Source organism: Lytechinus variegatus, chromosome 1 (genome assembly GCF_018143015.1).
Source record: "Lytechinus variegatus isolate NC3 chromosome 1, Lvar_3.0, whole genome shotgun sequence".
NCBI lineage: Eukaryota > Metazoa > Echinodermata > Echinoidea > Temnopleuroida > Toxopneustidae > Lytechinus > Lytechinus variegatus.
Window position 1 is genome coordinate 94378918 of NC_054740.1, and position 27048 is coordinate 94405965.

The 27048-nt window shown below is 36.7% G+C and overlaps 1 protein-coding gene across 1 annotated transcript in view; it reads right to left on the minus strand.

Moving 5' to 3' along the window:
- The window catches only part of LOC121406596 (carbonic anhydrase 2-like), a 36232-nt gene that overhangs the window by 4105 nt on the left and 5079 nt on the right, over positions 1-27048 (minus strand). The window contains exons 2-6 of the mRNA XM_041597606.1: positions 10465-10503; positions 9919-10086; positions 8001-8161; positions 6951-7043; positions 3984-4050 (exon numbers count right to left, since the gene is read on the minus strand). Coding sequence (XP_041453540.1) covers positions 3984-4050; positions 6951-7043; positions 8001-8161; positions 9919-10086; positions 10465-10503 — 528 coding nt within the window. The remainder of the gene's footprint in view (positions 1-3983; positions 4051-6950; positions 7044-8000; positions 8162-9918; positions 10087-10464; positions 10504-27048) is intronic.

A 27048-nucleotide genomic window follows, 5' to 3' on the forward strand; every position in this document is an offset into this window, starting at 1 on the left:
AATTTCAATTATTTGATTTGTGACGTCACATGCGAGCAGCATTCCTACATAGCGAATGGTAAAAAATCAGTGAAATGTTATTTTCTCAGAAAATTGAAAATGGTTTTTACTGTACCTTTTGTATATCAATAGACAAATCATTTCACACCCGATCATGAATAGAAAACAAAATTAAGTCATCAGCAACCATATAAAATTTGAAATTCATGCATTTTATGTTACATAACACATGGGGCAGCTGCTCGTTTATGACGTCACAAATCCAAAACTTTGAACTCTAATAACTTTCTTATTCTTTAACGGATTTTCCTCAAACCTTCACCAATATGTTTTTACTATTTTTTCTGCTATTTTTACAACAAAGTTTTCTTTAGGGTGAACTTCCCCTTTAAATGCGTATGGGCTTCCACGTATATCCTTTCATTGGAAAGCAAGGAGAAAAGCAAGCTTGGATACCAGTGAGTGGTGATGGTGGTGGTGCAGGGGGAGGGGGGGGGGGGTTGATGGATATTGAGTTCAAGTTTCCAAATTATAACAATATCCCCAGTTCAAGGGGTATATTTCAAGGTGGTATTAGAGCGAGAGGGCGTTGCAAGCGAGTACAGTTTCATTCATTGGTTGAAAGACCAGTGTACAATAATTTCTTTCAATATAGGAGAATATGAGAAATTTGATTCTCATATTACGAGAGAACGCATAGGCGGATCCAGGGGGGGGGCCCGAGGGGCCCGGGCCCCCCCCCCTATTGGCGGAGCAAAAAAAAAGAAAAAAGGGGAAAAAGAAAGGAAAAAAGAAAAAGGGAAAAGAGAGGAGAAAAGAAGGAAGGCAAGCATAAGAGGAGGAAGATGAGTGAATAAAATAAGATAAGGGGAAGACTTGGAAATTAATTTTTTTTTAATCTTTCATGTCGGGATATAAAATTTTCGCTCGCGCTTTGCGCTCGCATTGCCTTTTAGGTGATATCTTGCTCAATATGGACCTTAAAATATCAAATTCTGAAGTCAAAATACAAAAAACTTTCATTATTTTGCTTTATTTACAAATTGATTATTTAAAAGTGTAAAAATTTCTGTTTTATGGTCTGAACATTAACAATTTCTGCCATTATGAAAAATACGAGACATTTGACTTCCTCCTGCTCGTACGTACGGGCGTCCGTCGATATAACACATAATGTTTTTATGAAAATATGCACCTTTTTTCTTAAAAGTTGATGGAGAGGGGGAAAAATTAATCGTATCAAGTCGGGGTATTCAGTAATGAGTACAGGAGAAACTATATTTCACTGATTTTCATGATTCATCCCATTTGATTAACTCATCTATTCGTGTTTTGGGGCTAATCTTTCCCTTACGCATTGCTTTTTGGCAGAAGTTCTATGGAAAATGCACCTTTTTTCACACAAACTTTGAGACACTCTGTATTCATTCCCCCCATTGCTCGAGAATGAATGGGCAGTTAACGACGGGGTTAAAGATTTATTGAAGAATGGAATGTATATTTCATGAAAATGAAAGCCATTTTCCCATTGGATGTTATCTTCAATACGTGTTTTTTAGATGAAGTCAGTTATCGAATAGGCTCTCCTGGCATTTGAGGTCTCTATCGGTGACGTCACTCAGGATCGTCATGCCTGGACCATCGGCCAGGCAGGGGTCGCAATGGTATATGATTTATGCATAATGCACTCGATATATACAATAATCTTGTCCTCCCGTTCAAATGAATGTGAAACTCATATAATTTCCATCAGAGCATTCAACAGGAGTACTGTAGTACACATTTCTTTGTTATAAGTGAATTAAAGTCCCTCCAGTGAGTTTGCCTCACCCCTATTGTGAAAATGTATCACCCCTAAGTTGTAACACAGTCAGCTGTTTGCACTCAGGGTCACTCCGTGACCTGTGTGTGCGTTCAAGAGTTGTACACGATTTTCTGTCTCATTTAGGTAGAAATCTTTCATAATAATGTGCGCTGCGCGCTCGCAAAATTTGATTTGTCAGGTACCTATTATTTTCCTGTATTCCATGAAGTTCTCAAAATATCCCTGTTTAGGTCAGATTGTCAAAACGTATCAGCTAGCGCTGCACGCTCGCGTTTTTGATAAGTGAGTTATGTATATCTCAATATTAATTCTAAAACAAACTACTTAAAATCACCATTTGATGACAATTAATCATAAAATTTTCCTCGCGATTTGCGCTCGCATTGAAAAATGTGAAGCTCATGCATCTTATTCATAAATTAGTGCTTTAAATGTCCAGTTTTCATGCCATATATTTGCGCTCTCATGCTTAGGAAGAGAAATAGGAAGATAGTCATCATTTTCTTATGATGACATAATGTCCTTATAGAATATCCCGGTCCTATGTCAAAACTCAAAGTAATTGAAAGTATCATCTCTGTTTTAACTGTGATCCTTTTTCACCTCACAATTTTTCCACAAAGTGCTTGCAATACAGAGCTTAAAGTGACCCCTTTTCAGATCTGAATATCATATATTTTTAGCTCGCGCTTTGCGCTCGCTTTATTGATTTTCATGATAAAAAAAGGTATTTAGAATACCCAAATTCTAGGTCGATATCTCAAACACACGTTTATTCAGATACGCAGCTTGTTCTCCATTTAAATAATTATCCAGTTTCAGATAAAAATATAAAAAAAAATTGTCTGCTCGCGCTTTGTGCTCGCATTATTAATGTATGAAAATTTCCAATAGCTTAACCTTTTCATGATTTACAAAACATGAATAGAGTGTCCCGAATTTTTCCGCTCGCACTTCGCGCTCGCATCAATGATGTTCAGTTTTTGTCTTATCCTTTCCACGATTACAAAAAGTGCTTAAAATTTCCATTATTCAGGTAGAAATGTCAAAAATTTTCAGCTCGCGCTTCGCGCTCGCAATATTTGAATGTTGAAATATGTTATGTCTTCATGGCTAAGTTCAAGCAGTCCATAACAAATACGTTTTCGATCAGCTCAAAACGTATATAAAAATTTTCTGCTCGCGCTCTGCGCTCGCATTATTAATGTAAGGAAGATCCCCACTTCCTCATCCTTCTCATGATTTACAAAACTTGAATAGAGTGTCTCGTTCAGTAGGTCTAAATCACGAATTTTTTTGCTCACGTTTTGCGCTCGCACCAATCGTTTAGTTATATACCTATTCTGTTAAGTTACAAAAAGTGCTTAGAATTTCCATTCCTTATAGGTAAAAATGTCAAAAAATTTCAGCTCGCGCTTCGCGCTCGCATTATTTGATTTTTTAAATATGTAACGTCTTCCTGGCTAACTGCAAGCAAGTCCTTAACAGTACCTTTTTCCATCAGTTCATTTCTGCTCGCGCTTCACGTTCGTATTCACTTGCATACACATCTTTTTTTCAGGATTGCCCAGAATGTTCAAAACTTTTAGAAAAAAGTACATAAGATTCCCAAAAAAAATAGCTCGCGCTTCGCGCTCGCATTATATAAATAATGATTATGGTATTATATATTTATGTTTATTCATAAGAATAAAGCTAAGAAGTGACTAATAGGACTACCCCTTTAAAGAAACCAAAAATCCCGGCAAATATCATATTCGAGTGGCCGATCGGGGAAAATATGGCTGAAAAAAAATTCCGGGCCCCCCCTATTGGCGAAGGCTGGATCCGCCCCTGGAACGTAGTGATCGACCATAAAAGGTAGTTTCCGTTGTAGAATAACATGAGCATAAATTTCAAAGGAAATTAAGGGGCCATAATGAAATGACATTATAAAAAGAATATGAATGTATATCACTAAACAATTAAACGATAGAATAGTCGATGAGAATGAGAAGTTCCACTTGCCAAATTTCAGCATTTTAACAACATTTAAAGATGATAAATTTACACGCCTTACATAATTTTGATGATAGAAGCAATATGATTTTTAATCGAAAATTGTGTGCGGGATTTTTGTACAAGGCACCCCCTCCCCATCCGAAAAGTGAATACTTACGAGGTTGCACAATATGACTAACTTGATCCAGTATATTGTCAAGTGCCTCGTTATCTTCGTCGTCTTCCTACAGAAAGAACGGGAGAAAAAATATGATTTATTGCATCGTCGATGTTTCCAATAATCAGCCATAAACTTTAGAATTATAATCTAAAATTGTTATAATAATGAATGACTGTCAAGTTTAGGGTAACTATAATTGCGGCAATATTAATTAGTTGTTGTCGTCATTACCACCCGCGCGGATTTTGATAATTTAACAATGAAATAATGAGGTTTGTATTATGACGCTCATATCTGCCATATAATCAATCCCTCTTTGTCACAACGTGTAGAAAAAAGAACGGAAAGAATAAAAGTGAGAAAATGCCGAATGATGACGTGTGAGCACCTGCTTTGACATCCCCTCCCTTCCTTTTGATGTTCAAATTTTGAAGGTCATGTCCACCCCAGAAAGTAAAAATAAAGAAAATCAAAATGAGCACAACACTGAAAATTTAATCAAGATCGGATGTAAAATAAGTAAGTTATGACATTTAATAAAGTTTCGCTTATTTTTCACAAAACAGTTTTATATGCACAACACCGTGATATGTAAATGAGAGAGTCAATGATGTCCCTCACTCACTAATCTTTCGTTTTTTATTGTTTGAATTATACAATAACTTATCAATAAGGATCAACTTGACCAACATATATATACAATATTTTATGATGGTTTCTTTTTAATTCCTTGATGTTCAGATCATGGTTACCACAGACCACTAACATAATCAGATTCAGTGGCGTACTTTCCACACGGGAGGGGGGGGCAAAAACGTCTGCCAAAAAAATTTGACAAGCAAAAAAAAAAGGTCTTCAATCACAAATAAAGGATTTCGTACCAGAAAAAAAGACAAGATAAAAAAGGCTTTAAGCTCGTCAGGGGGGCATAAAAGGTCTTCAAGCTCGTCGGGGGGGGGGGGGCAAAAAAAGGTCTTTCAAGCTCTTCGGGGGGGGGGGCAGGGATACGTCCTTTGCATGGGTTGTGGTTCGTCAGGGGGGGGCAGACTGCCCCCCTGGACCCCCCCCGTAGGTACGCTAGTGCTCAGATTAAGCAGAACATAATTTTCACAAGAGTGAGCACTATATAATTTTAATGCATGTAATTTTGATCTATATAAGCTACTATATGAAAACAATCATTGCCATCAACGAAATATAAATTATCATATACCTACATCATGTTTGTTAAAAAAAGCTGTATTTTAATATTCCAAACGGCAGTCAAACGTCCCTCTAATTATATTAAGAACAATATGAATGGGATATAATTTTGAAAACATTTGGCTTTGCTTTACTACAAAATTCCTATGATGTAAGAATGAAATATATTCTCTAACATATTTTTCTAACGAGATATATAATTTCTTTTGCCATATAAGTGATGAATGCTGTATTTTTGAAATCCAAAATAACCGCCGCGAAAGGGGAAACTATACTTTTTCGATTAAGATTATAAGAACCGTATGTTTTACCCTTTTATATTGTGCACAGGGTCTGTGGTGGCCATGTTGAATATGAGAACTGACAAAAGAAAGCATGTTTCCAGACACTTCTTTACTCCTGCTTCACAATTGCAGACATATTTTGATATTCAAATTTTTGCAATTTCCATATGTAATTTTCATATTTTGGCAGCCATAATGGATTTTGCTAATATGCGGAAAATGCTCAAGGTTACGAGAGTGGCATATCATTCAGATTTGGAATTAACACCCCCAAACCATAAAAACATTTATATCGAAAAACAAGATTTGGTCCATTATATATGGGAACTAATAGCCTGGACAATTTTAATTCAAAGTGAAATGTTGCATGTCGTTGGTTTCTCGTTTTCCCATGTTTAAGGCTAAACGCAGTCAAGTGTAAATCGGATGTGCAATACTGGTTATTCATTCAGCTCCGTTGCATCTGTTGTTGATTATCTGAGAGCAACCCCCCCCTCCCCCTCTTTGAAATGAATGTAACAGATAACAAATTAAAGAGGATTAAAAGGTGTTGAAAGGGGCGCTGGTTAAAGCCTAGGGCCTATACACTAATGCTAATGTATGCATGTATAAGTCCAAATGGGAATGAGAATAATCATGATAATTCTTATTTTAATAGAATTATAATAATGATCGTTATTATTATTCATTACTGGTAGTAATTTGAGATATGATGATGGTAATGTTTCACCAAAAAGTAATAATCACATAGCAGTAACACCCCTTCCCTTCTCAAATAATTCATTGTAATTTGAGGGTTGAGGATGATGCAAATTAGTACATTATCTACGCTTTCGTACATAATACGGCTGACCAACAGATAGTGGCGTACCTAGGATTTTTCATAGGGGGGGGGGGGCAAATTCGAAATTCGTCCGCCCAAAAATTTGACAAGCAAAAAAAAGGGCTTCAATGAAAAAGGTCTTCAATCGTACCAGAAAAAAAATTGACAAGCAAAAAAAGAATAAAAAAGGTCATCAAGCTCATGGGGGGGGGGGGCAAAATAGGTAATCAAGCTTGTCAGGGGGGGCAAAAATGTTTTCAAGCTCGTCAGGGGGGCAGGGATACGTCCTTTGCATGGGTTGTGACTCGTCAGGGGGGCAGAATGCCCCCTGCTCCCCCCGTAGATACGCTAGTGCCAACAGAGTTTTTACAGGGGCGGATCGAACTACAGGAGAAGGGCTGACTGGGTTACTCAAAATACTCCAAAGGACATCACCTGTGTATGGTCTTGCCTGCCGCCCCCCACCCACCCCATCAAAACACACTGATACCGCCCCTGAATGAGTGTATACAACTTGCTAATCTACCTTGACAAGACCATGAACATCATAATCATTGAAATATGAAACGTGCATATTGGATGGTGGGTTGCAGGTCTACATGAAATCAAGACGTTATGACTGTCAACAAACATAAGTAATTGAATATTACAAACCTCTAGAAAGAATCCGAGTACTGCAATACCCCCCTTATGCTGGATAGCACTACCGGGTGCGTCATATGCTGTATCATAATGGACGATGTGCATCTGTAGAAAAAGGGGACACAACTTAAAAATAATCATTCATACTTCTTTCTTATGTTTCGTAAATCGAGGAATGATTAAATTTCATGGTTTTTACACCATACCGAAAATTTATGAACAACCAACATGAACAAGCAAAAAAAAAATACTTTTGGTATCATGGTATATATACACATCTTCAACATCAATTTGAGATGATGCCCATTACATTAGCAGGTATAGCCACGGGGGGGGCGGCATGTGTCCATTAAACAAATCCAAATGTGTGTTGGAATCTATTACTTTAAAAGCCTTCGTACCATTCACTATTATACACATATTCCTCATAGCTTTATTTGAATTCTGCCTCGATCTAACGTCATTTCTCTTACTCTAACATTAATAAACCATTTGTCAGAATTTGTAATCTGTAATCATCAAAGGTGCGTGAAAGGTCCCCCTTTCAGATCAATAAAACACAGCTCACGCTTCGCGCTGTCATATTGTGTTCATCATTTTTTTTAAGCTCGCTGGCTTCGTTTATTCGAAAACCAATACCCCACTATTTCGTACATTTAATGTTCAGAGAAGGGTTGGAAAATTAAATAACAGTATATTTATAGATATAGTTTATTATATTTACATGTACAGTGATTACATTTACACTGCATGGAGTGATTGTAAATGTTGACAGGAAGGTGATCATTCACGTAATTTGAGGGTCAAAACATGGCACACGGGGGGGGGGGGGGGTTCTGAATAGGCGCACATGAACAAAGCGAACAAGAAACAAATCAGCCTTTTAAACTTTTATGAAAGATTTGACAAAATATCCAGGGGAAAAAAATGATATTTTACCCTAACATATCTAAAATGTGTTGTTTTTCTTCATCATGTTCATCGAGAGGGGGTAAGGGCCCAAATGCCCCCATCTGTACGCTAGTGTATGTTTGGGCCCTGAATAAATATCGACTTCCGTACCTCAGCGGGATAACGCTCCCCATCAATAGTATGCTCAGACCCTTGCCTTCCGGTGGAACCAAAATGAAAATGGAACTGGTATGCTCTGAACGTTCCAGTCAGTCCGCCACCAGTTATATCATAATAACCTGTATCGTCACTTCCAGAGATTTCCACTTCGACTAACAGATTAAAAAAAAGGTATCATGAATTAATTTAAGTTCGACGTCATAATAAAAAGGTTCATTAAATTGAAAAGTACAACAAACGATGCTTAAATTATTGTTTTTATCTTTTCTGCAAACGTATACAACGGAAAACGAGAGAAAATATTCAGATAAATAAAACAGTGTATTATCAAAACAGATTTCATTAATACAAATCAAACCCATTATACATATATGATTGTGAGCTTAATGAAATAATTCAGAGATTTACTAATCAGAAATCGTTAGGAGTCTTTCAAAATTATCTTGAATCGCAAAGTTTTTATTCCCTTTTATCTACTTCTATTTGTTATAAAGGTTAATGGGGATGAGTATCGAAACTTTCGTAAAGTTATTTATCATAATTATGAGGTTGATGTTAACATGTTATGACCGGTAGAGTTAAGATTGAAATTATGATTAACTAAACTGTTTTGGGTGTAAAAATAATTATATCTATATATTTTCTATGATTTGTCAATGTTATATTCACTTGCGAATCCAGGGAAGCCGGCCCGTGCTCCCCCCTCCCCTTCCTTGAGAGGCACAATTAACTTTTATTTTAATTGCTTGTCATTTTTTCGTAAACGAATGTCCTTATTCTTGGTTTGAAAACTTTTATTTTTACTAAATTTTTTCCTCGGGAAAATGTGCCCCTTTGGAAAATCCTGGACCCGCCCCTGGTTATACTGTTATAGTTGATAAAGTAATCTTGTCATCTTGAAGAATGAAAATATAGACCTACCATTTTCTTACCAGAGAGCTTTGGATAGACAAACCAAGATTTTCACTCCAAAATGAAGGTGATTAAGCATAGGCGGCGGAAGCGGGGGGGGGGGGGACGTGTCCCTCCTAAATTTTAGGTGGAGGGACCGCCCCCCTAAATCTTTTTTTGATACGTCCAGCGTCCCCCCTAAAGTGACGTGGACCCCCCCTGAAACGTGTGTTGTCCCCCCCCCTAAAATTTAGGTTGATGACTTTTTTTTTTTTTTTTGCTTGTCAAAAAATTGTTATTAGCCACTCCTAAAATTTAGGTTGATAACCTTTTTTGGGGGCGCTGTCCAATTTTTTACCTGTGTCCATCCAAAATTTCAGGTGGACACCCCCTAGATTTTTGGGCTTCCGCCGCCAATGTGATTATGATAAAATATCTACGTTTTAACACATACGTAGCAAACTCATTTCCAGGGGCGCTACCTATGCATGGTGGCATATGGTGTATAACATACGCAGCACCCCTAGAAAAATATTGAGGGTACCCCCGGTACCCCCGCTTTTCAGGACCACGTTGTCATGCAGATACAGCTTGGAAGACACATTCTATACACAGCCAATCATTATGTTTGGTGGCAAAGTTTTTCACTTATGCACAGTTTTGCTGCAATTGATTTTCCTTTTATTTTCATTATTCAAACTTTACTTTTCCTATTTACATTTTCGGACGGCTGAAAATAAAAGTTTGTTAAATTCAATGAATTTCGTGTTCTTTCTACTATCCGTAATTTTTTTTCCGTTTTCCGTATCGCATAAAATTGGGAACTCTACCTTTGAATAATAGCAACTTATGCAACTTATGTGACGTAGCTAATTTATTTCTCAAAAATATGCTTGCGCAGAATTGCTAATCTCTGTCTTGCGCACGTGCATCCCCTTATCATGGTACTCATGATATGTAATTGGGCCAATCAATATCCTGACAGAAGTTGCGTGGCACATCTTATATCTAGACTCACGTGCATGGCCGTTGTTTTCTACAGTCGCGTCCATGGTGACATCTTCATAAGACTCTAGATTGAATGGGGTATATTCGATATCTCGAGTCCACTTTGTGACGATATTGATAGGTGATTGAGATGAGCCATCGCAGAAGGATCCAGGAATGTCTTTCCAAAAAGATTGATCTGGATAAAAGAGATTAAATATAGGTCTAAAGGTCTTTGGTTTCTGTGTACATCCTGATATACCACCATCACCACCACCACCACCATCACCACCACCACCATCATCATCATCACCACAACATTACCCTCAGATCATCATCAATAAGGCCTATCACCATGTCGTCATCATCATTACATTCATCATCATCATCATTATCATCATCATCATCATCGTCGTCATCTTCATTTTCATCACCATCATTATCATCATTATCATCATCATTGCCATCAACATGACCAAGACTACCACCGCCATCACACTGTCTTCTTCTTCTTCATCTATTTCAGTTCTTCTTAAATTTTGTTTCCATAATTTTGTAGCTGGTTAGGTATACTTACCGGTATCACCAGCTCCTGCATAAGTCCAAGTGGAACTTGCTGAAAGAAAAAAGTAAATTGATAATAAGACAATTAATTTCATTACTTGTTCAAACTTACAACCTCTTTCTATTTTCCCTATCCCCCTCCTCTCTCTCTCTCTCTCTCTCTCACATACGTTCTCTCACTCCTTTCCCTCTCTCTCTCTTACACAAGTCTCTTTTCTTTTCTTTCTTTCCTACTCACGCACCTGTAAAGTACGGAGCAGCAAAACATGAATTCCATATTTTCACCCATTTCACGGATTGAATTTATTGATTTTTTTTCTACAGGTGTTGATTCCCTTAAAGGTGTGTGTGATGTGTTGTGAATTGAATGTCACCAGTTCTCCCAATCTTCATTCTTCATTTCGTTTTTTTTCCATTTCACACAATTACCAAAGTCATAATTGATTTAAAAAAAAGTATACGTACAACACAGACAAGAACATGTTTTTAACGGGGGCGGCGATTCCTCGGGACCGGGGCACAGTTCCCCCACCCACCACTTTCTAAAGCACTGAGAAAGTTTTTTTTACGCAAGAAAGGTACCCCCCCCCCATGAACGTGTTCTGTGCCACTTTCATCTAAGAAGGACCTGTCGTGTGTTAACAGCACCCCTTTGCCTTCTCATAGATGCCTGTTCTTGGCATTTTGGTGCAAACGGATATTTTCACCATGAGATTATCATCTGCGTGAACTAGTTGCGTGCTTCGTAGTAACTAAATTGAACGAAGCCTTTTAGAAATTATTTATGGTAGATAAGATATATATTCAGTTTTTTTTGAAAAATGGTTAAATCTGAAGTTGTGAATTTCGTTTTTTGGTCAATTATGGCACTAATTGCTGTTGAAAGGGCATCCTTGCGAGATGTTGCAAGCGCGAATCGCAAGCTCAAACTTTTGGACATTTCATTTAATATGACATGAAATTTAAACAACCCAAGCATTTTTTGATATCATGAAAAAGTTGTGTATCTAACTAATGAATTGACGAGAGCGTGAAGCGCGAGCTGAAATTTTCAATATACTGACCAAAGAGGGACCTGATAAGGACTGTATTCAGTGACTGATTAAAAGGATACATATCTCACAAATCGAATAATGCGAGCGCGTAGCGCGAGCTAAAAATTTGTCATTTTCAATCTGAAAACTGGACATTCTAAGCACTTTTTGTAACCAAGAACAAAATAGTACATTAAAACAATAATTAATGCGAGCGCAAAACGCGAGCCAAAATAATGTGATATTCTATCCAAAAAATTGACATTCTAAGGATTTTTGTAACCAAGGACAGAATGAGTACCTTACTAAACAATAATTGATGCGAGTGCGAAGCGTGAGCCAAAAACAATTGTGATTAACCTGAAATAAAATGTTTTACTTTAAAACGGTATTTCATTTAGAAAAAGGGCACATTGCATTTTGAAAAAGAGCATTTTTCCTACGAGGAATTTAGGGGGGGCAAGTGCCCCCTGCTCCCCCCCCTCCCCCTGCAAACCTGGATTATAATCACCTTCACATTTTTTTTACAGACGTTTCTAAAATAGTTGAGTTAGAAATAGCCGGTTTCCGGTGTATCATTACATTTTAACCACTAAAAATATATAACCTAAAGTGTCTAGCGAATTAATTTATACGTTTTCATTGCAGATGACCATTAAGAATTTGCTACTATGACGGCCATCTTTGAAGTTTTATGGAAAAAGTAACTTTTTAACAAATTACCAATATAATGTCAATATACATTACTCGATATTGCTCTAAAATGATACCAGTGTGCCTGTGACAAGAAATATCTCTTGTCACGGGCACACTACCGAATTGCATCTTGAATTTTACTTGTTGGAATATCAATGCCTTGCTCTACCGTATATACTGCAATTACTTAATTGCAATTCTCAATCTTGGGAAAACTGAACAATTGCAGGACTCTTTGCTCTGATTGTAAGCTCAGACACCAATGATGACATAATGTTTCGCTGTGAACTTTTGAATTTTGGGTGCATTGTACTGTTGATATTTATAAAACGTGGATTTAATCGAATTGGTTTTCACAATTATCTAGGACTTTGTTTACAACCACTTTCTGTTCTTCAGATTTTGAGTGTTGTCAATCATGAGCATACGGCCACAACAAGAATTATTTGTTTTAAAAAAGTTTTAAATTACAAAATTGCGCTCAATTGAATTCATAAATAAATGAATAAAACAATAAATTAGCAAACAAAAATACACATTTCTATCTAGTTTTTAAAGTAATATGAGCAAGACCCTCATATTGGAGTTCGAGATAGCGAGAAGCGAGATAAACAACAGAGGGCTGGAGAAGCAAAATCGACAAGCGAGACAATCCGCTGACACCCTCCCAACTCTCTCCATTCTTTTCCTTCTGTTGTTCTATGTCTTTTCTTGAAACTGGTTGGGGCAAGTTTCCCCCTTCCCCCTCACTTCCATGCATCTTTATCAAAAGGCCTACGTCAGTGTCCATAGCCCAATTTCCTGATTTTAGAAGGCATCTAGAAGGCATTGTTTCATGCAACTACGGTCTCTTTTAATTGATCAGCTCTGTAAAAAATATTGGGTAAAATTTTTACCACCACGAGAATAATTATGTGTCCAACCAATTTGGGACAGTATTTTACCCAATACGGGAATATTGCAATTACTTTAGAATGGGAATTTTTTTCAACACATTGGATAAATAAAAATGCCCCAAAGAAATGCCCAATATTGGTTGGACACATAATTACCCTCACTTTTACCCAATATTTTTTAGAGCGAGTTCATTAGACCAGCAATAATAGATAGATCGGTCTATAACCATTTGAATGAGCTTAAGGTTTCATATGTGGAGAAAGATGTTTGAAATACCAAAAGAGTAGGCTCTTAGAGTTCACATTTTAATTATTTTTTTCTTCTTTCAAATCTCATTTCTTCATATGCATTGTCATGTTGGGAAATGCAGTCATATGACCATCATAACAAACGAATCTAGAGGCTAATGACCAGAGTCCAGCGCAGATATTGTAATATAGATTGAATGTATAATTTTAGTGTTTATAATTTGTTTACAACCACTTTCTGTTCTTCAGATTTTGAATGTTATCAATCATACGCATACGGCCACAACAAGAATTATTTGTTTGTGTTTTTTTCCAAAAACAGTAATGTTAAAACAACACCGTTGGTTTAAAGAGGATGATCATAACATGGAGTAGTTCCATGATCATACCATGGACTACCACCATGACCACTAGGTCTATGATCATACCAAGCATTGTACACTACAGCGTTTCCCTAAAATATGTTAATGGCACTTTAACTGAGCCGAGTATGATGTGAAATTACTAAATCCTATTGTATATAATTTATGTAATCATAAATTAGCATTTTTTATACAACTGGCTTGAATTTCATGCGATATTATTCAATAAACAAAGATAATGGGTTGGTGGTAGTGGTGGTGGTGATGATGATGATAATGGGTTGGTGGTAGTGGTGGTGATGATGATAATGATAATGGGTTGGTGGTAGTGGTGATGATGATGATGATGATGATGATAATGATGATGATAATGGTTGATGGTCGTGGTGGTGATGATGATAATGATAATGGGTTGATGGTCGTGGTGGTGATGTTGATAATGATAATGGGTTGGTGGTAGTGGTGATGATGATGATAATGATAATGGGTTGGTGGTAGTGGTGGTGATGATGATAATGATAATGGGTTGGTGGTAGTGGTGATGATGATGATGATAATGGGTTGATGGTCGTGGTGGTGATGATGATAATGATAATGGGTTGATGGTCGTGGTGGTGATGTTGATAATGATAATGGGTTGGTGGTAGTGGTGATGATGATGATAATGATAATGGGTTGGTGGTAGTGGTGGTGGTGATGATAATGATGATAGGTTGGTGGTAGTGGTGATGATGATGATGATGATGATGATGATGATGATGATGATGATGATAATGATAATGGGTTGGTGGTAGTGGTGGTGATAATGATAATGGGTTGGTGGTAGTGGTGATGATGATAATGATAATGGGTTGGTGGTAGTGGTGGTGGTGATAATGATAATGGATTGGTGGTAGTGGTGGTGGTGATGATGATGATAATGGGTTGGTGGTGGTGATAATGATAATGGATTGGTGGTAGTGGTGGTGGTGGTGATGATGATAATGATGATAGGTTGGTGTTAGTGGTGGTGAGGATAATGATACTGGGTTGGTGGTAGTGGTGGTGGTGGTGATAATGATAATGGGTTGGTGGTAGTGGTGGTGGTGGTGATAATGATAATGGGTTGGCGGTAGTGGTGGTGGTGATGATAATGATAATGGGTTGGTGGTAGTGATGGTGGTGATAATGATAATGGGTTGGTGGTAGTGGTGGTGGTGATAATGATAATGGGTTGGTGGTTGTGTTGGTGAGGATGATCATGATGATAGGTTGGCGGTACTGATGGTGATGGTACGTCATAAAAAATATCGTCGACAATTTTGTTTCTTCGAGTTCATACGCATTGAGGGGTTGGCAATAGCCTAAACATCCCACCCACATCCTACTTTCACCCTATTCGTGGGAATATTGTGTTCTGGAGAGACACCTGCACGTATCAAAACTCGATGAAAACATCTGCTCTCTATATTAAAGATTTTGCATCTCTATTGTTTTAGGATCTGTGTCCAATTTAGTTTTTGAAAGGTCATGTCAATATGTTCACCCATCAATTCAACCTGTGAGAAAAATCGTGCTGGTCCGTTTTCTATTCTTCAATTTTGAATGTTTGGCAACTGTTAATAAATGAAAACATTCACGTGAATTTGGTGTTAGTATGTTCTTCGTGTGAATCGATGTTGTATGCCCGTTAACAAAATCCATAAAACAACAATAACAATAGCTTGCTAGTTAGGCCTGATTGATGTTCTCTTCACTTCATTATGAAACAAATATCAATTAATATAACTATTTATCATGATTAAGCTATCAAATATGGGAAGCACATGCAGGTTTACTACATATACTGACTGTATTTTGGCGAAACGAAAAACAATGGTTTCTCGATTTTTGTTTTCGTTATAAAACGGAATGTGCCAAATGACAAAGAGTTTGATATAGATAATGTTAGCGATATGGTGTAGAACTGAAATGGTTACACTCCTCTACCTCACACATACCAATGTAATGATCAATATTTCTTTTGTCAATACAGACAGTACTTGATTGAATAGGTAGCGACGAGTTGAGATCATTCAGATAAAATTCAGACATCGATAGTGACGTGACCGTGACGGGATCTAGATCAACGAGGTATAGGCCTATACCATGCACGGATTGTTGAAACGGCGACAGGTCGTTCATAATTTTTAGTAAATGCGCTAGTATAATCTCACACTCTACAACACTCCACACAATACCAGAATGACGATACAGTCATACTTCTTGAAAGCCCCCCACCCCCCCCCCACGGAAAATACAATATCTGACAAATTTGACAATAACAATTACAAGAAATATATATTCAAATTTTTTGCTGTAGATAATCTAAGCGTGTACTATGTAGGCCTATCGGTGAAGAGTATAATGCATTTTGAGTTTGCAAATGATTGCATGGGAATATGATACTTATAATTATATAAAAAAAATGGTTTCACATAGAAGTAATGCCGAAAATTTGTTTTCAAATTATAATTTCTCCTATTAAGTTGCTGCCCGGTAAGCAGTAGATGACAGGTTCGAATCCCACTGGTTGCATTTTTTTTTTGCTGTCTTATGATTTTCATTACAAATTGAGCACGCAATCTTAAACACATAGGAGTAATGCCGAAATTGATTGGTTTCATACAACAATAAAAATAAAATAGCAAATCTGAAAGAAAAATGAAATAATAGTCGCAGTGCCGTATAGAAGAATGTCTATACACAGAAAAAAAATATATATATATACAACGCTGTTTACTATATGAACCTTACAGTAATTGTTTAAACAGTGTTTAAATCTTAAGCAACAAAGTTTGATTTTCAATATCTAATCTTCAATAAATTAAACATGATTGTCTACACAGTTAAACAAATACTGTAAGGTTCATATAGTAAACAGCGTTGTGTAAACTCTTAAACAGCGTTTTTACTGTATACTCCAAAGCATTTTGAGATCATTCGAATATAACATGCGATATTAAGCATCTCGTGGGTATTGATAAGAACTGCATGCACGAATGTCCTTAGAAAACTCTAGGAAGCTTGAATTGTTTCAAAGACAGTGATCATTTGATAAGGCTCTGTGTCACAATTCTATAACAATGATTAATGGCGACATGTACGAAGACCTAATTTGTCATTATTGCAAATCCATAACTAGATTAACTTTGAGATGATCTTCTATTGTATCATTTACATACCCTCATTCTTGTCATTAACGAGATATCACTTATCATCATCTTTGATATGATATAATTATAGTCTTCTTAATTTATTTGTTAGTGACGGCAAAAAACTTTTCATCACTAGTTCTTTTCCAGACTTCATGGAGAAGGTTCGAGCCTTGGTCACGTCTTCATGATGACGTTAAAGGTTGTTCCCCGATGTAAATACTCATAACTGATTGAAGCACGTTTGTAAATTACGCAATCACGCACTTAGCATTATTATACCTTTTTCTTCCTTTACTCTGTCATCATTTTGCTCAATTTCAAAATTTAAAATATTGAATAAAACATCTTTTTTCTATTAATTCTCTTGAAATAAACAATACTAAGGAGAAAAGATTGATTTGTGTATTGTATTTACGTTGTAAGTCAAAACATCAGAACACAGTACATCTACATGCCTATAAAACAACGTTTGCAAAAATAGGAATATATTGGCATTCCATCATGACGACTTCTGTCAACGAAGATTTATCTGGCTTCATCCCCAAAGGGAATTGCTGAGTTCCAAACAAGACATTACACCTCCACACCAAAACAAAATATTACATCAATATAAAACATATTATACCCACATACAATCATCAATGATAATATTGATGTTGTGATGTAAGTAGCTCGCTAATAGGCTTTCAACTAAATGCATTCGTTGTCTATTCAAGGACAAAGTTAATACCAAGTTGAGTGATATTATTATACGGGTGAGAAAGAAGTGGGCAGAGATACAGGGGGTAGGGGCGTATGAGGGCCGAGGTACAAATGGTGCCCTATTTATTATTTTCTGCAACTGAGCGAAGGGAGCGAGCCAAAAAATATACGATTTATTTTGTTGGTATTGTGTGTGTTTTTTTCTCGCTGGTATTAATACACTTATTTTTTCCAAATCAAAGTCCTATTTCGGGGAGGGGGGCGTTGTATAAAAACGATTAATTATAATTTGAGGGAATTGGGTATCTGAATATAAAAACGGCCAAAAAGTCCCATATTTGGCGATATTGAGTTAAATATTGGAAAATGTTCCTTATACAATGACTCATCTTGTGTATAAATGATAAATCTGAAATCATCTCAGAAATTCCCTAAATGAAGGAGGAAACTGTAATATGAGTATAAGAAAAGTTCAAGTCCAGGACTTGGGCTTTTCTTATGTTCATACCATAGCTCCCTCTCCCTTTACTTGTACTACTTACTACAAACGTTTACCATGAATGTAAGAATGTCCCAAATCCATATGATTCTAAAAACGACCCAAGTCCATGCACCGGACAAAAGGCCCCCCCCCAAAAAAAAAATGTACACTTAAAATTGTTTTATAATGTTCTCTGATGTTTTTCAGCCAATTTTTAATTGCCCAAATTTAAAAAGTATCAATTTTTCGATTTTATTATATTGATACATACTCAATTTTGTCTTTAATCATTTCATTGGTAGCATCAAAACGAATCTCCGATACAATGATGGCAAAGTAACCTTCATTTGGAAGTTGAAAAGTGACCCCGGAATAAGTCTTCTGATACGCTAAGGGGGATTCATCCAGGGGAAGGGCTGGGCTTGGCCTTCCATAGATCCATTTGACCCGTGTGATATAATTTGTCAAAAATAGTTTGGCGACCTTTGACCTATATTTTTTTCTTGGCATGACCTCTGCACACCACCCCCATCACGTAACCCCTTCACTGTTCGATTCTGCCCTTGCCCTCTGCAGGCCTGGCTCACCATCTGCATCTGCCTGGTAAAGCAGTTTATAGATAATGACACGGATGATACCAGCGATGAGTACATAACGACTTTACAAGATGTCCTGCATATGAACTTCAATTGAACTTGAATACACTCAATAAGACGGGAGCCATCATCTTTTAAAAACCCAGACGGATAACGATGACATACAATAGAGTCAAAAATGTTATTATCCATTCATGATAATCTACTTTCTGATGATCGATAGCTGTATCCAATATTGTACCATCAATTATTGTCAGTTAGTTCTGAATACTGATGAATAAGAATTTACACATGTTACAAGTGGTGGGAACCATTCATGATATCTGGACATGCATATCTAATTTATTTTGCTCGTGGATCTACTGGTGGTATGAGTAATCAACAAAACAATTACTTTGAGTGTGAGAGGCTCAAACCCAATACATTCATTATTTCTTGTTCTTCCCTGAGCGCACACGCCGGGACATTTCACATTATTGTGCAAGCGATCCAGGGCACTGCATGGGAACGATTTTTTTTTACTGGGGGTGCTGATGCAAATTTGACAATAAAAAGGGGGGGGGGTTCACTACAAAAAAGGTCATTTTGGTTATATTTCTCCATTATATAACACCTAGAATAATACAGGCAGTACCCCCCCCCCCCCCCGCTTCTCAGGGTCATGAAGCATACCATGCTTTCGATCAACATTAATCGAATCATTGTATTAAATTTAAGTTCAAATTTAATTTCAAACTTTTTATAAAAATCCACCTTTATTATGAAAACAAAACGATTACAATATCAAAAGACCAGCATGCTGCGAGTATGAAGTACAGCTACGATGGTAAATACTGTCATAGACAACGAAAGAAAGTCATCGGTATCATGCCAAAATGTACTTTCCTGATTTATGTGCGCATTCCAAACAATGCATTTTTGTTCTTCACCCAAAACGACCTTTAATTTCGCTTCCAATGTTCCAGAAGTCACCTATATTTCTGACAGGGGTAACTGATGTGATCGATTTTTTATCTTATCACAAAACCAAAACAAACACTAAACACCAAGCAATAAAGGTGAATAAAACGATTTGTTCTGAATTGTTTAGAAACTCTAATTAGTCTGAAGAATAAAGCACACAGATTAGACTCTGAAGCATTTGATCAACAAAGGTTACGATACTGTTAATCTCGTAGACAATTATTAATATTCAGAAGGCTATTTGATGTTTGGGTTCGATTTGAGTTCGAGGAGTCAGTTAAAGTTTAAAGACGCTATGGAGTAATAATCTAAGACGTGTGAGTGGTGCTTTGATTATACCCCTATCAATAAAGTAAAACACCTGCTCTCAATAAAATATCGTAGGTGTAATAAAAAGTGTTTGCTAGTCAAACAGAGAGAGCTACTTCAGTTATAATGGAAGCAAGAAGAATACCTGCTAAAAAAATATCAAGCTTCCATGAAATATGTCTCTTTCTCTATCTTTGAAAATACTCTGCTTTTTCATTAATAATCTTTACTGGTATTATTATTTTTTTCATTGTGGTGAAATGATGTGACACGATATTATTTTACAAGAGCGCTATACAAAAAACATCGATTCAAACTATTACATTTTTTTCTTTATATTTTCATAATATGCATTGATCTATAATAAACATACACTAGGTGTCATCACTTCTACAGTTCTTTGAAGGCAAATATTGCTCGAAAAAAAAATGTAAGAAATCAGTCATTTTAAGAATGGGGCTTGTAAGATACTATACAAAATTAATGTACGTATATTAAATTGGACTAACACAGCTACGATATAAAAGTTACTTCATACGTGCGAACGCATCGTTTTTTTCTTATTGCATTACTATACTGTGTGGCATATAACCACGTGATTGAGTGATATATAGTCACGTGGTAAAGTGACAGTGGGAGATGATGATGGACATACTAAAGCTACACATAATAGATGATGTATGCTTGTCAATGACAAAGCCACCAGCGCATTTTTGAAAGGGCACTTATTAGAGTATGCCTTCTGTTTCTTATCAAAATGATCCTGTCGCAGATCATAGTCAGTATGATCATTATCAAAATATACACTTCAAATCTATAAATGTTCTATAAATGTTAAGATTATACAGATCCTAACCCTACCGGTGCGGCAGGCCCAAATATGAAGCCAAGGATACAACAATCTGGAAAACGACAACCCGTAACTGAAGGAAGACATTTCAGAGAAGTAAAACAAAGGAAGATGAGTATTGTTTGGTTTATTTAGAAGGTATATAATAGGTTCTCCAATTCAGCTAGCAAATCCGCCATAACACAAACATAACCTTTATATTTCATTAAAATCAAGGAAAAATCATTGATGTCATATCTTTCTTATTCTCATCGGATTTGGATAATATTTTCATTGTGTTGCTCTTTTTATTTTAATCACTGCATTGAGTACTCCTTTAATCAGTGATACAATAACAATGGAGCCATTAGCTCTTTGCAATATCCTACGTAATGTCTACGACACTGTCCTTCGAGGCCTAGAAGTACATACCCCCCCCCCCTTGCCCCATGCGCCAATCCTTGTAAAAGATAAATCTAGAACTAGCAGCAGAAGAAATAAGAAGTAATATATTAGATTTCAAGTTTCCTTAATTCATTTCGACTATACCATACAAATCAATACAAAAGAAAATACTATACGCAATAAGACAATACAAAAGAAATAGAATAAAATGAAAGTTGGGAGAAATGGAGGTTTTACTGTCAGGGCTTGTTGAAAGTGGATTTTGAAAAAAGTAATCCAAAGAGGATACTAAGTGTGGATGAAAGAGGAAGAGAGGGGGTGGGGAGAGAGGGGGGAGAGAGAGTGGGAGGGGGAGGGAGGAGGGAGGGGAAACCAACATCACAAGGGAAGAAAGGAAGTTGGGTACCGATCGCCCAATTGGAATACGCTCTAAATGATTCGAGATTTTTGGGGGGTTTCAATTGGATTTTAAAACGATACAAACTAAATTAAATTCGATTTAATTCAATTTAATAGAAAAAGAGTCAAGCGTCAGCGAATATGACCATATGCAATGTCAATGTACTACCCTAATAGCCCGTTTCCATGAACGTGAAACTGAAACTGACATATACTTATATATGGAAGGAAGCCAAGCTCATAGAAAGAGAGAAGTGTGCCACTTGTAGCCCCATCTCAAAGACTCGTATTACAAACTGCATTCCAAGTAGCTTTGAATGATATATCCATGGAAAGAGCAAATGGATTGGATCCGAATGAAACCATTCCTAAGATTGATTGAAATCCCTCTGGCTTCTTAAAACCTCATTTTAGATTCTGTTTTCGATCTCAAAGTACTTTTTGCGAAAAGTTCAAGTTTACATTCTGCGAGAGGGATATTTAAAGGACAAGTCCACCACAACAAAATAAATAAGCGAAACTTTAAATTGCCATAACTTTCTTATTTTACATCTGATTCTGATGAAATTTTCAGTGTTCTACTAGTTTGATTTTTCTCTATTTATTGAAATCAACATTTTGCAGGGGTGGACTTGACCTTTAAAGCTAGGGTTACACCAGAACCGAATCAGCTGCAAATTCATCCAAAAACACGTAATCGAGTGGTTTCAAAAGAATTCTGTTCTACTCCCCGTGAATGCAAGAAAATTTAAAAGGGATTGGGGAACTTTCGAATCCATTCACCGAAACCATCTGGATCAGGCCGTATTCGGGCAGGATCAGTCTGCATTTATTCGGGAGACTTTTGTTTTGGTATAACCCTAGCTTTAAGGAGTGTATTCATCCTTATTTTTCATATCTTGCAAATCTTGCAAGAAAAGGTATAGCAACAGTTGAATTGTGTGATGAATGAAAATGTGGCTGATTGTACAATGAGGTCGACGTACATGAATAATTCAAAGACCGATCTACTCACAGTAAACCCCCAACAACATTACGTAGATTGGACTGTGTTGTACAAAATTGTAATAGCAGAGAGAACATGATGATGAATTTTTAAAACGTAAAGGCCCGGTCCCACTGCACCTACGGATGCAAAGCGGATGTAAAACGTAAAAAAAAATCTGGCCATCCGTTGGAAAACGCTATGCATCCGTTGTGTACTCATTATACGCTCTAGCCATTGAGCATCCGTCCACTGTGATTTCATCCTCGCGCAAAAAAAAGCTGCACAAAACTTATAGAACGGATGAACTATCCGCTGGTGCGATATAAATCCGCAACATATACGAGCAATAAACGTTCCATGTCCGTTATCATCCGTTAAACGTCCGCTGTATCCTCTCTGCATCCTCTGGGTATCCTCGCAACTCAGATCCACTGAAGCTGAACCGGGAGCTTAATAACGGAAACAGGGGGGAAGGTACATGGAATGTCTATGTATCGTTAGAAATAGAAAGGATGTAAGCGTATGCATCTCGTCAATAAAGTATTCAAAACCCCAGGTAACCCCTTCGGAGCTGTAATCTAAATTCCATCGGTTTTCATCCGCAAGGTTTCCGATGAACAACCGTTTGACATCCGGGCTACATACTAACCAGGTCCCTTCTTTTCCGTTATGTTTTCGCTAATTTTGCCCGTTTATGAAGCGTATGAAAACGGATGGAGCCACCTCCGAAATTTTGCTGTGTCCTTTATGAATATGTTTTGTATCCGTCGGCCAGTGGGACCAGGCCTTTCTTTACCTTTAATGAAAGTGCTATCATCAATTCCATTCTCTCATGTCTCAATCAAATCAATTACCAAAAAATATATTCTTCTATTCATGCGTGTCATTCTTTTCTCTGCATCGGATGTTTTAATCAGGAGATATACATTATTCAGTTAGTACATCAAGATAGGCCCCTGGGAACGATCTTTTTTGCTGGGGTGCTGATGTAAATTTCAAGAGGGGGGGGGGTTCACCACACAATTTAGGTCAAATTGGTCCCGAGAAATTTGAAAAGCAAAACAAAAAGTATCGATGCAAAATAAAGGTCATTTTGGGTTACATTTTTCAATTTTCTTATAAAATACCTTGCGGTGGTGCCTATGGAGAATGCAGCATCACCAAGGAAATTTTTGGGGATGCTTTAACGCCCCCCTTTTTATAGGGCCATGCGTCCAGGTGAATGCAGGAGACGGAAATTGAGAGCAAAAAAAAACTACAATCGACTTCACTAGTAAAAATTAAAGAAAATACTTTATAGTTGATTCTTCTTTTAACTTACAACAATTGAATAACACGTTGTTGAATGAAATATAGCACCAACCCATGCCTTTTAATAAGCCAGTTGCTTACAACAATGAATCAGTGAGCGTGTGTACATTGACACGGTTACACTTCGTAATTCCGAAACACGCAAATTACCTATACCTCGATGTTCGTTAATCCGAAAACATAAAAGGATTCGTTAATCCGAACATTTGTCGTGTTATTCCGAAGGTTTGATAATCCGAAAACGAAATAAGGTTCGATGTTCCGAAGGTTCGTTAATCCGAAAACGAAATAAGGTTCGTTGTTCCGAAAGTTCGTTGATTCGAAAACGAATTAAGGTTCGTTGCTCCGAAGGTTCGTTAGTCCGAAAACGAAATAAGGTTAGTATAGTTAATAATTTAGTTTTCGGACTAACGAACCTTCGGAATTACGAACCCCATTTCTTTCTCTGATTAACGATCCTTCGGAATTACGAACCTCACTTCGTTTTCGGACTAACGAACCTTCGGAATTACGAACCTCACTTCGTTTTCGGACTAACGAACCTTCGGAATTACGAACCTCACTTCGTTTTCGGACTAACGAACCTTCGGAATTACGAACCTTCGGAATATCCGAACCTTCGGAATAAGGAAGCTTCGGAATTACGAATGTATGCGCATTGACAAGGGCTTGGTAGAGCCCCCAAAGCCGAATCCCCTAATATGAAAGTCAGTGAGATTTTACAGCAAGATATTTGACTGCCCCCTCCCCCCGGGAGTATAAGCGCGAATTTGTCTTCGTGTTTATACCGAAAATCAAAATCCAAGCTCCAAAATAATAAAAGCATAGTCTACTTCGGGAGGTGGAAAACAAGATGCACTGGTTTTGCGTTGATTTTGAGTCATAAGCTATTTCTGCTGCTAAACAGTCGGTAGCTAAGTCCAAAGTAGCCATGAAAAAAGCTCCAGAGAGCTTAAACATGTACATGATTTCCATACCCTGGCAAATAAACTAGAAACAAAAATCACAGAAAAGATGAATGAGGTACGTTGGGTCAGAATAAAGAGGGGAATTTCGATCTTATGCATTTGAATGACAGAATTTTATGTGAAAATATTGATGATCTGTTACATTTACTGTCATGCTTAAAACATGATGATTGCTCAGTAATAGGTGTATCAAAAACTTGGTTTAAAGATGCTGATATTCGACTATTTTCAGATACCTTGCTATTCTTTTGTTAATGTAGGGCATGAATTAAAGAACGGGGGTGGGACGTGCTTGTGTGTCAAAGATGAATTAGGTTTTGAATTACGTGAGGATTTATCTGGTTCTAAAACAGGGTATGAAGTAGTCTTTGTTGAAATAACGATTCACCAAAAAAAAAAGATTATTATTGGTTGTGTGTATATAGGGCACCAAACTATGATAGTATGCCTTTTATTGAAGATTTTGAGCATCAGCTACAGGTTGTGAGTAGACAGAACAAGGAGATCTATTTGATGGGTATCATGGATTATGAAACTTAAGATCATTTTCATACTTCCAAAGACAGGGATTAAGCATGATTTTCATTTAATAGAAACAATTTATAAAACTATTTCAGTCAGCTGGAAACGAAACATGAAAATAGATAACAAAGAGGCTTCTCTAAGGGAAGAAATATCGTTTATATGTGGGAAAAAAATTATCAATAGATGAGTTAGTATCTAAAAATATTTTTGCAAATTTTATGAAATGTAACTTTGCAATACCTGATGTGTTCGAAAGGTTTAAAAACAAATTTAGTTTCACTTATGAAAAGATTGAAACACACTTTATGACACCAAGACAATGTACTCTGAACAGCAGATTAAGAGAGTTTTAATGTAATATGTTGCACTGCATTGATTATAATAATCACCACTTGTTCCGCTTTGTAGTTATTGTTAAAAAAAGGGAGGAAAGTTATCGCCATCTATATTTGGAATGTGAATATGTTTGTTTAATGTTTGGTTAGGAATAACTGTAAGAAGATGTTGGTTATATAATCTATGAGTAATTTAAGCTGGGTGTAAATTCTTGTAAGTGTAGAGTTAAGGATGAAGGAAAGGAACGTTTAGTCAACTTTATAAAATCTTTGTAAAATTTTTAATTTTCAAAGGGAGGGAAAAGGCCGCACTCATAACCATGGATGAAATTAAAAGGAAATTTAAAGAAGAAGAATGGGAATAAAAAAAGGCTGGTGTTAGGTAAAGGCCAGATGTCTCTACATTTAAGGAAATGGGAAAATCTAAATTTAAGGAATATGAAGGGAGAGAGAGGCAGAGGTATATATACAGCGAGATACAAAACCACAAAAAAAACAATTAAACAAAAACATTTTTTCTTCTTGCAGAAGGGACTCCAATTCGGGGAATTGGAGTCCCTTCCATGTATAGTAGACACAAAGGGGAGGGTGCTATGTACATGGGGAGGGGGGTAGAACATTACTTTTTTTATCATTTTTTTTCTCTATTGAATCTTGTTAATATTTCATTTTGGAATTGTTGAAACGCATCAGTATTAATTTCCCGGTTTCTTTGAAGTTTGATGTATAATTTATTTTGGAATATAGATTTATTGTATAATTTATAATCATGTATCAAATAATTTGTACAACTTGTTCATGAAATATAAATGTCAATTTTATTTAAGAGAATACAATAAAAACAACCTTTACAAAATTATAGGTCGATAGCATTGTTACCAAACTTTTCAAAGATTCTTGAAAGAATGATTTATGAACATTTAAATTAGTTTTTATCTTTTAAGGACCAGTAAAATAATATCGAAGGAAGAATCGGAAGCACTACAGGATAATTAACTTCTTCCGTACAACCAGGCGCGGCTTTAGGGGGTAGCTTTTGGGACTGTAGCCCCCTAAAAATCGCTCATGCCCTCCCCGCCCCCCGAAAGAAAAATATAGGTCCTATATATGTCGTCAAGTGCAGCGGCGTAACAGGGGTCGGTGGCCGGGGGGGGGGGAGATCAAAAAATTACCCGGTCATATCATGGTATGAACAGGCGTAATGATGTAATGAGGCGACTATTTTGAGAAGGCCAGATATTGCGTATCGGCAGAATTTATCTTTAAAAAAAAAGTTGCGAGTGAGCGAAGCGAAGCAAATTTTTTTTAAAATACAAAATCCAATTTGTGATAGAGTTTGACGTGATATCCAGAGAATAATGTACTTCACTCTT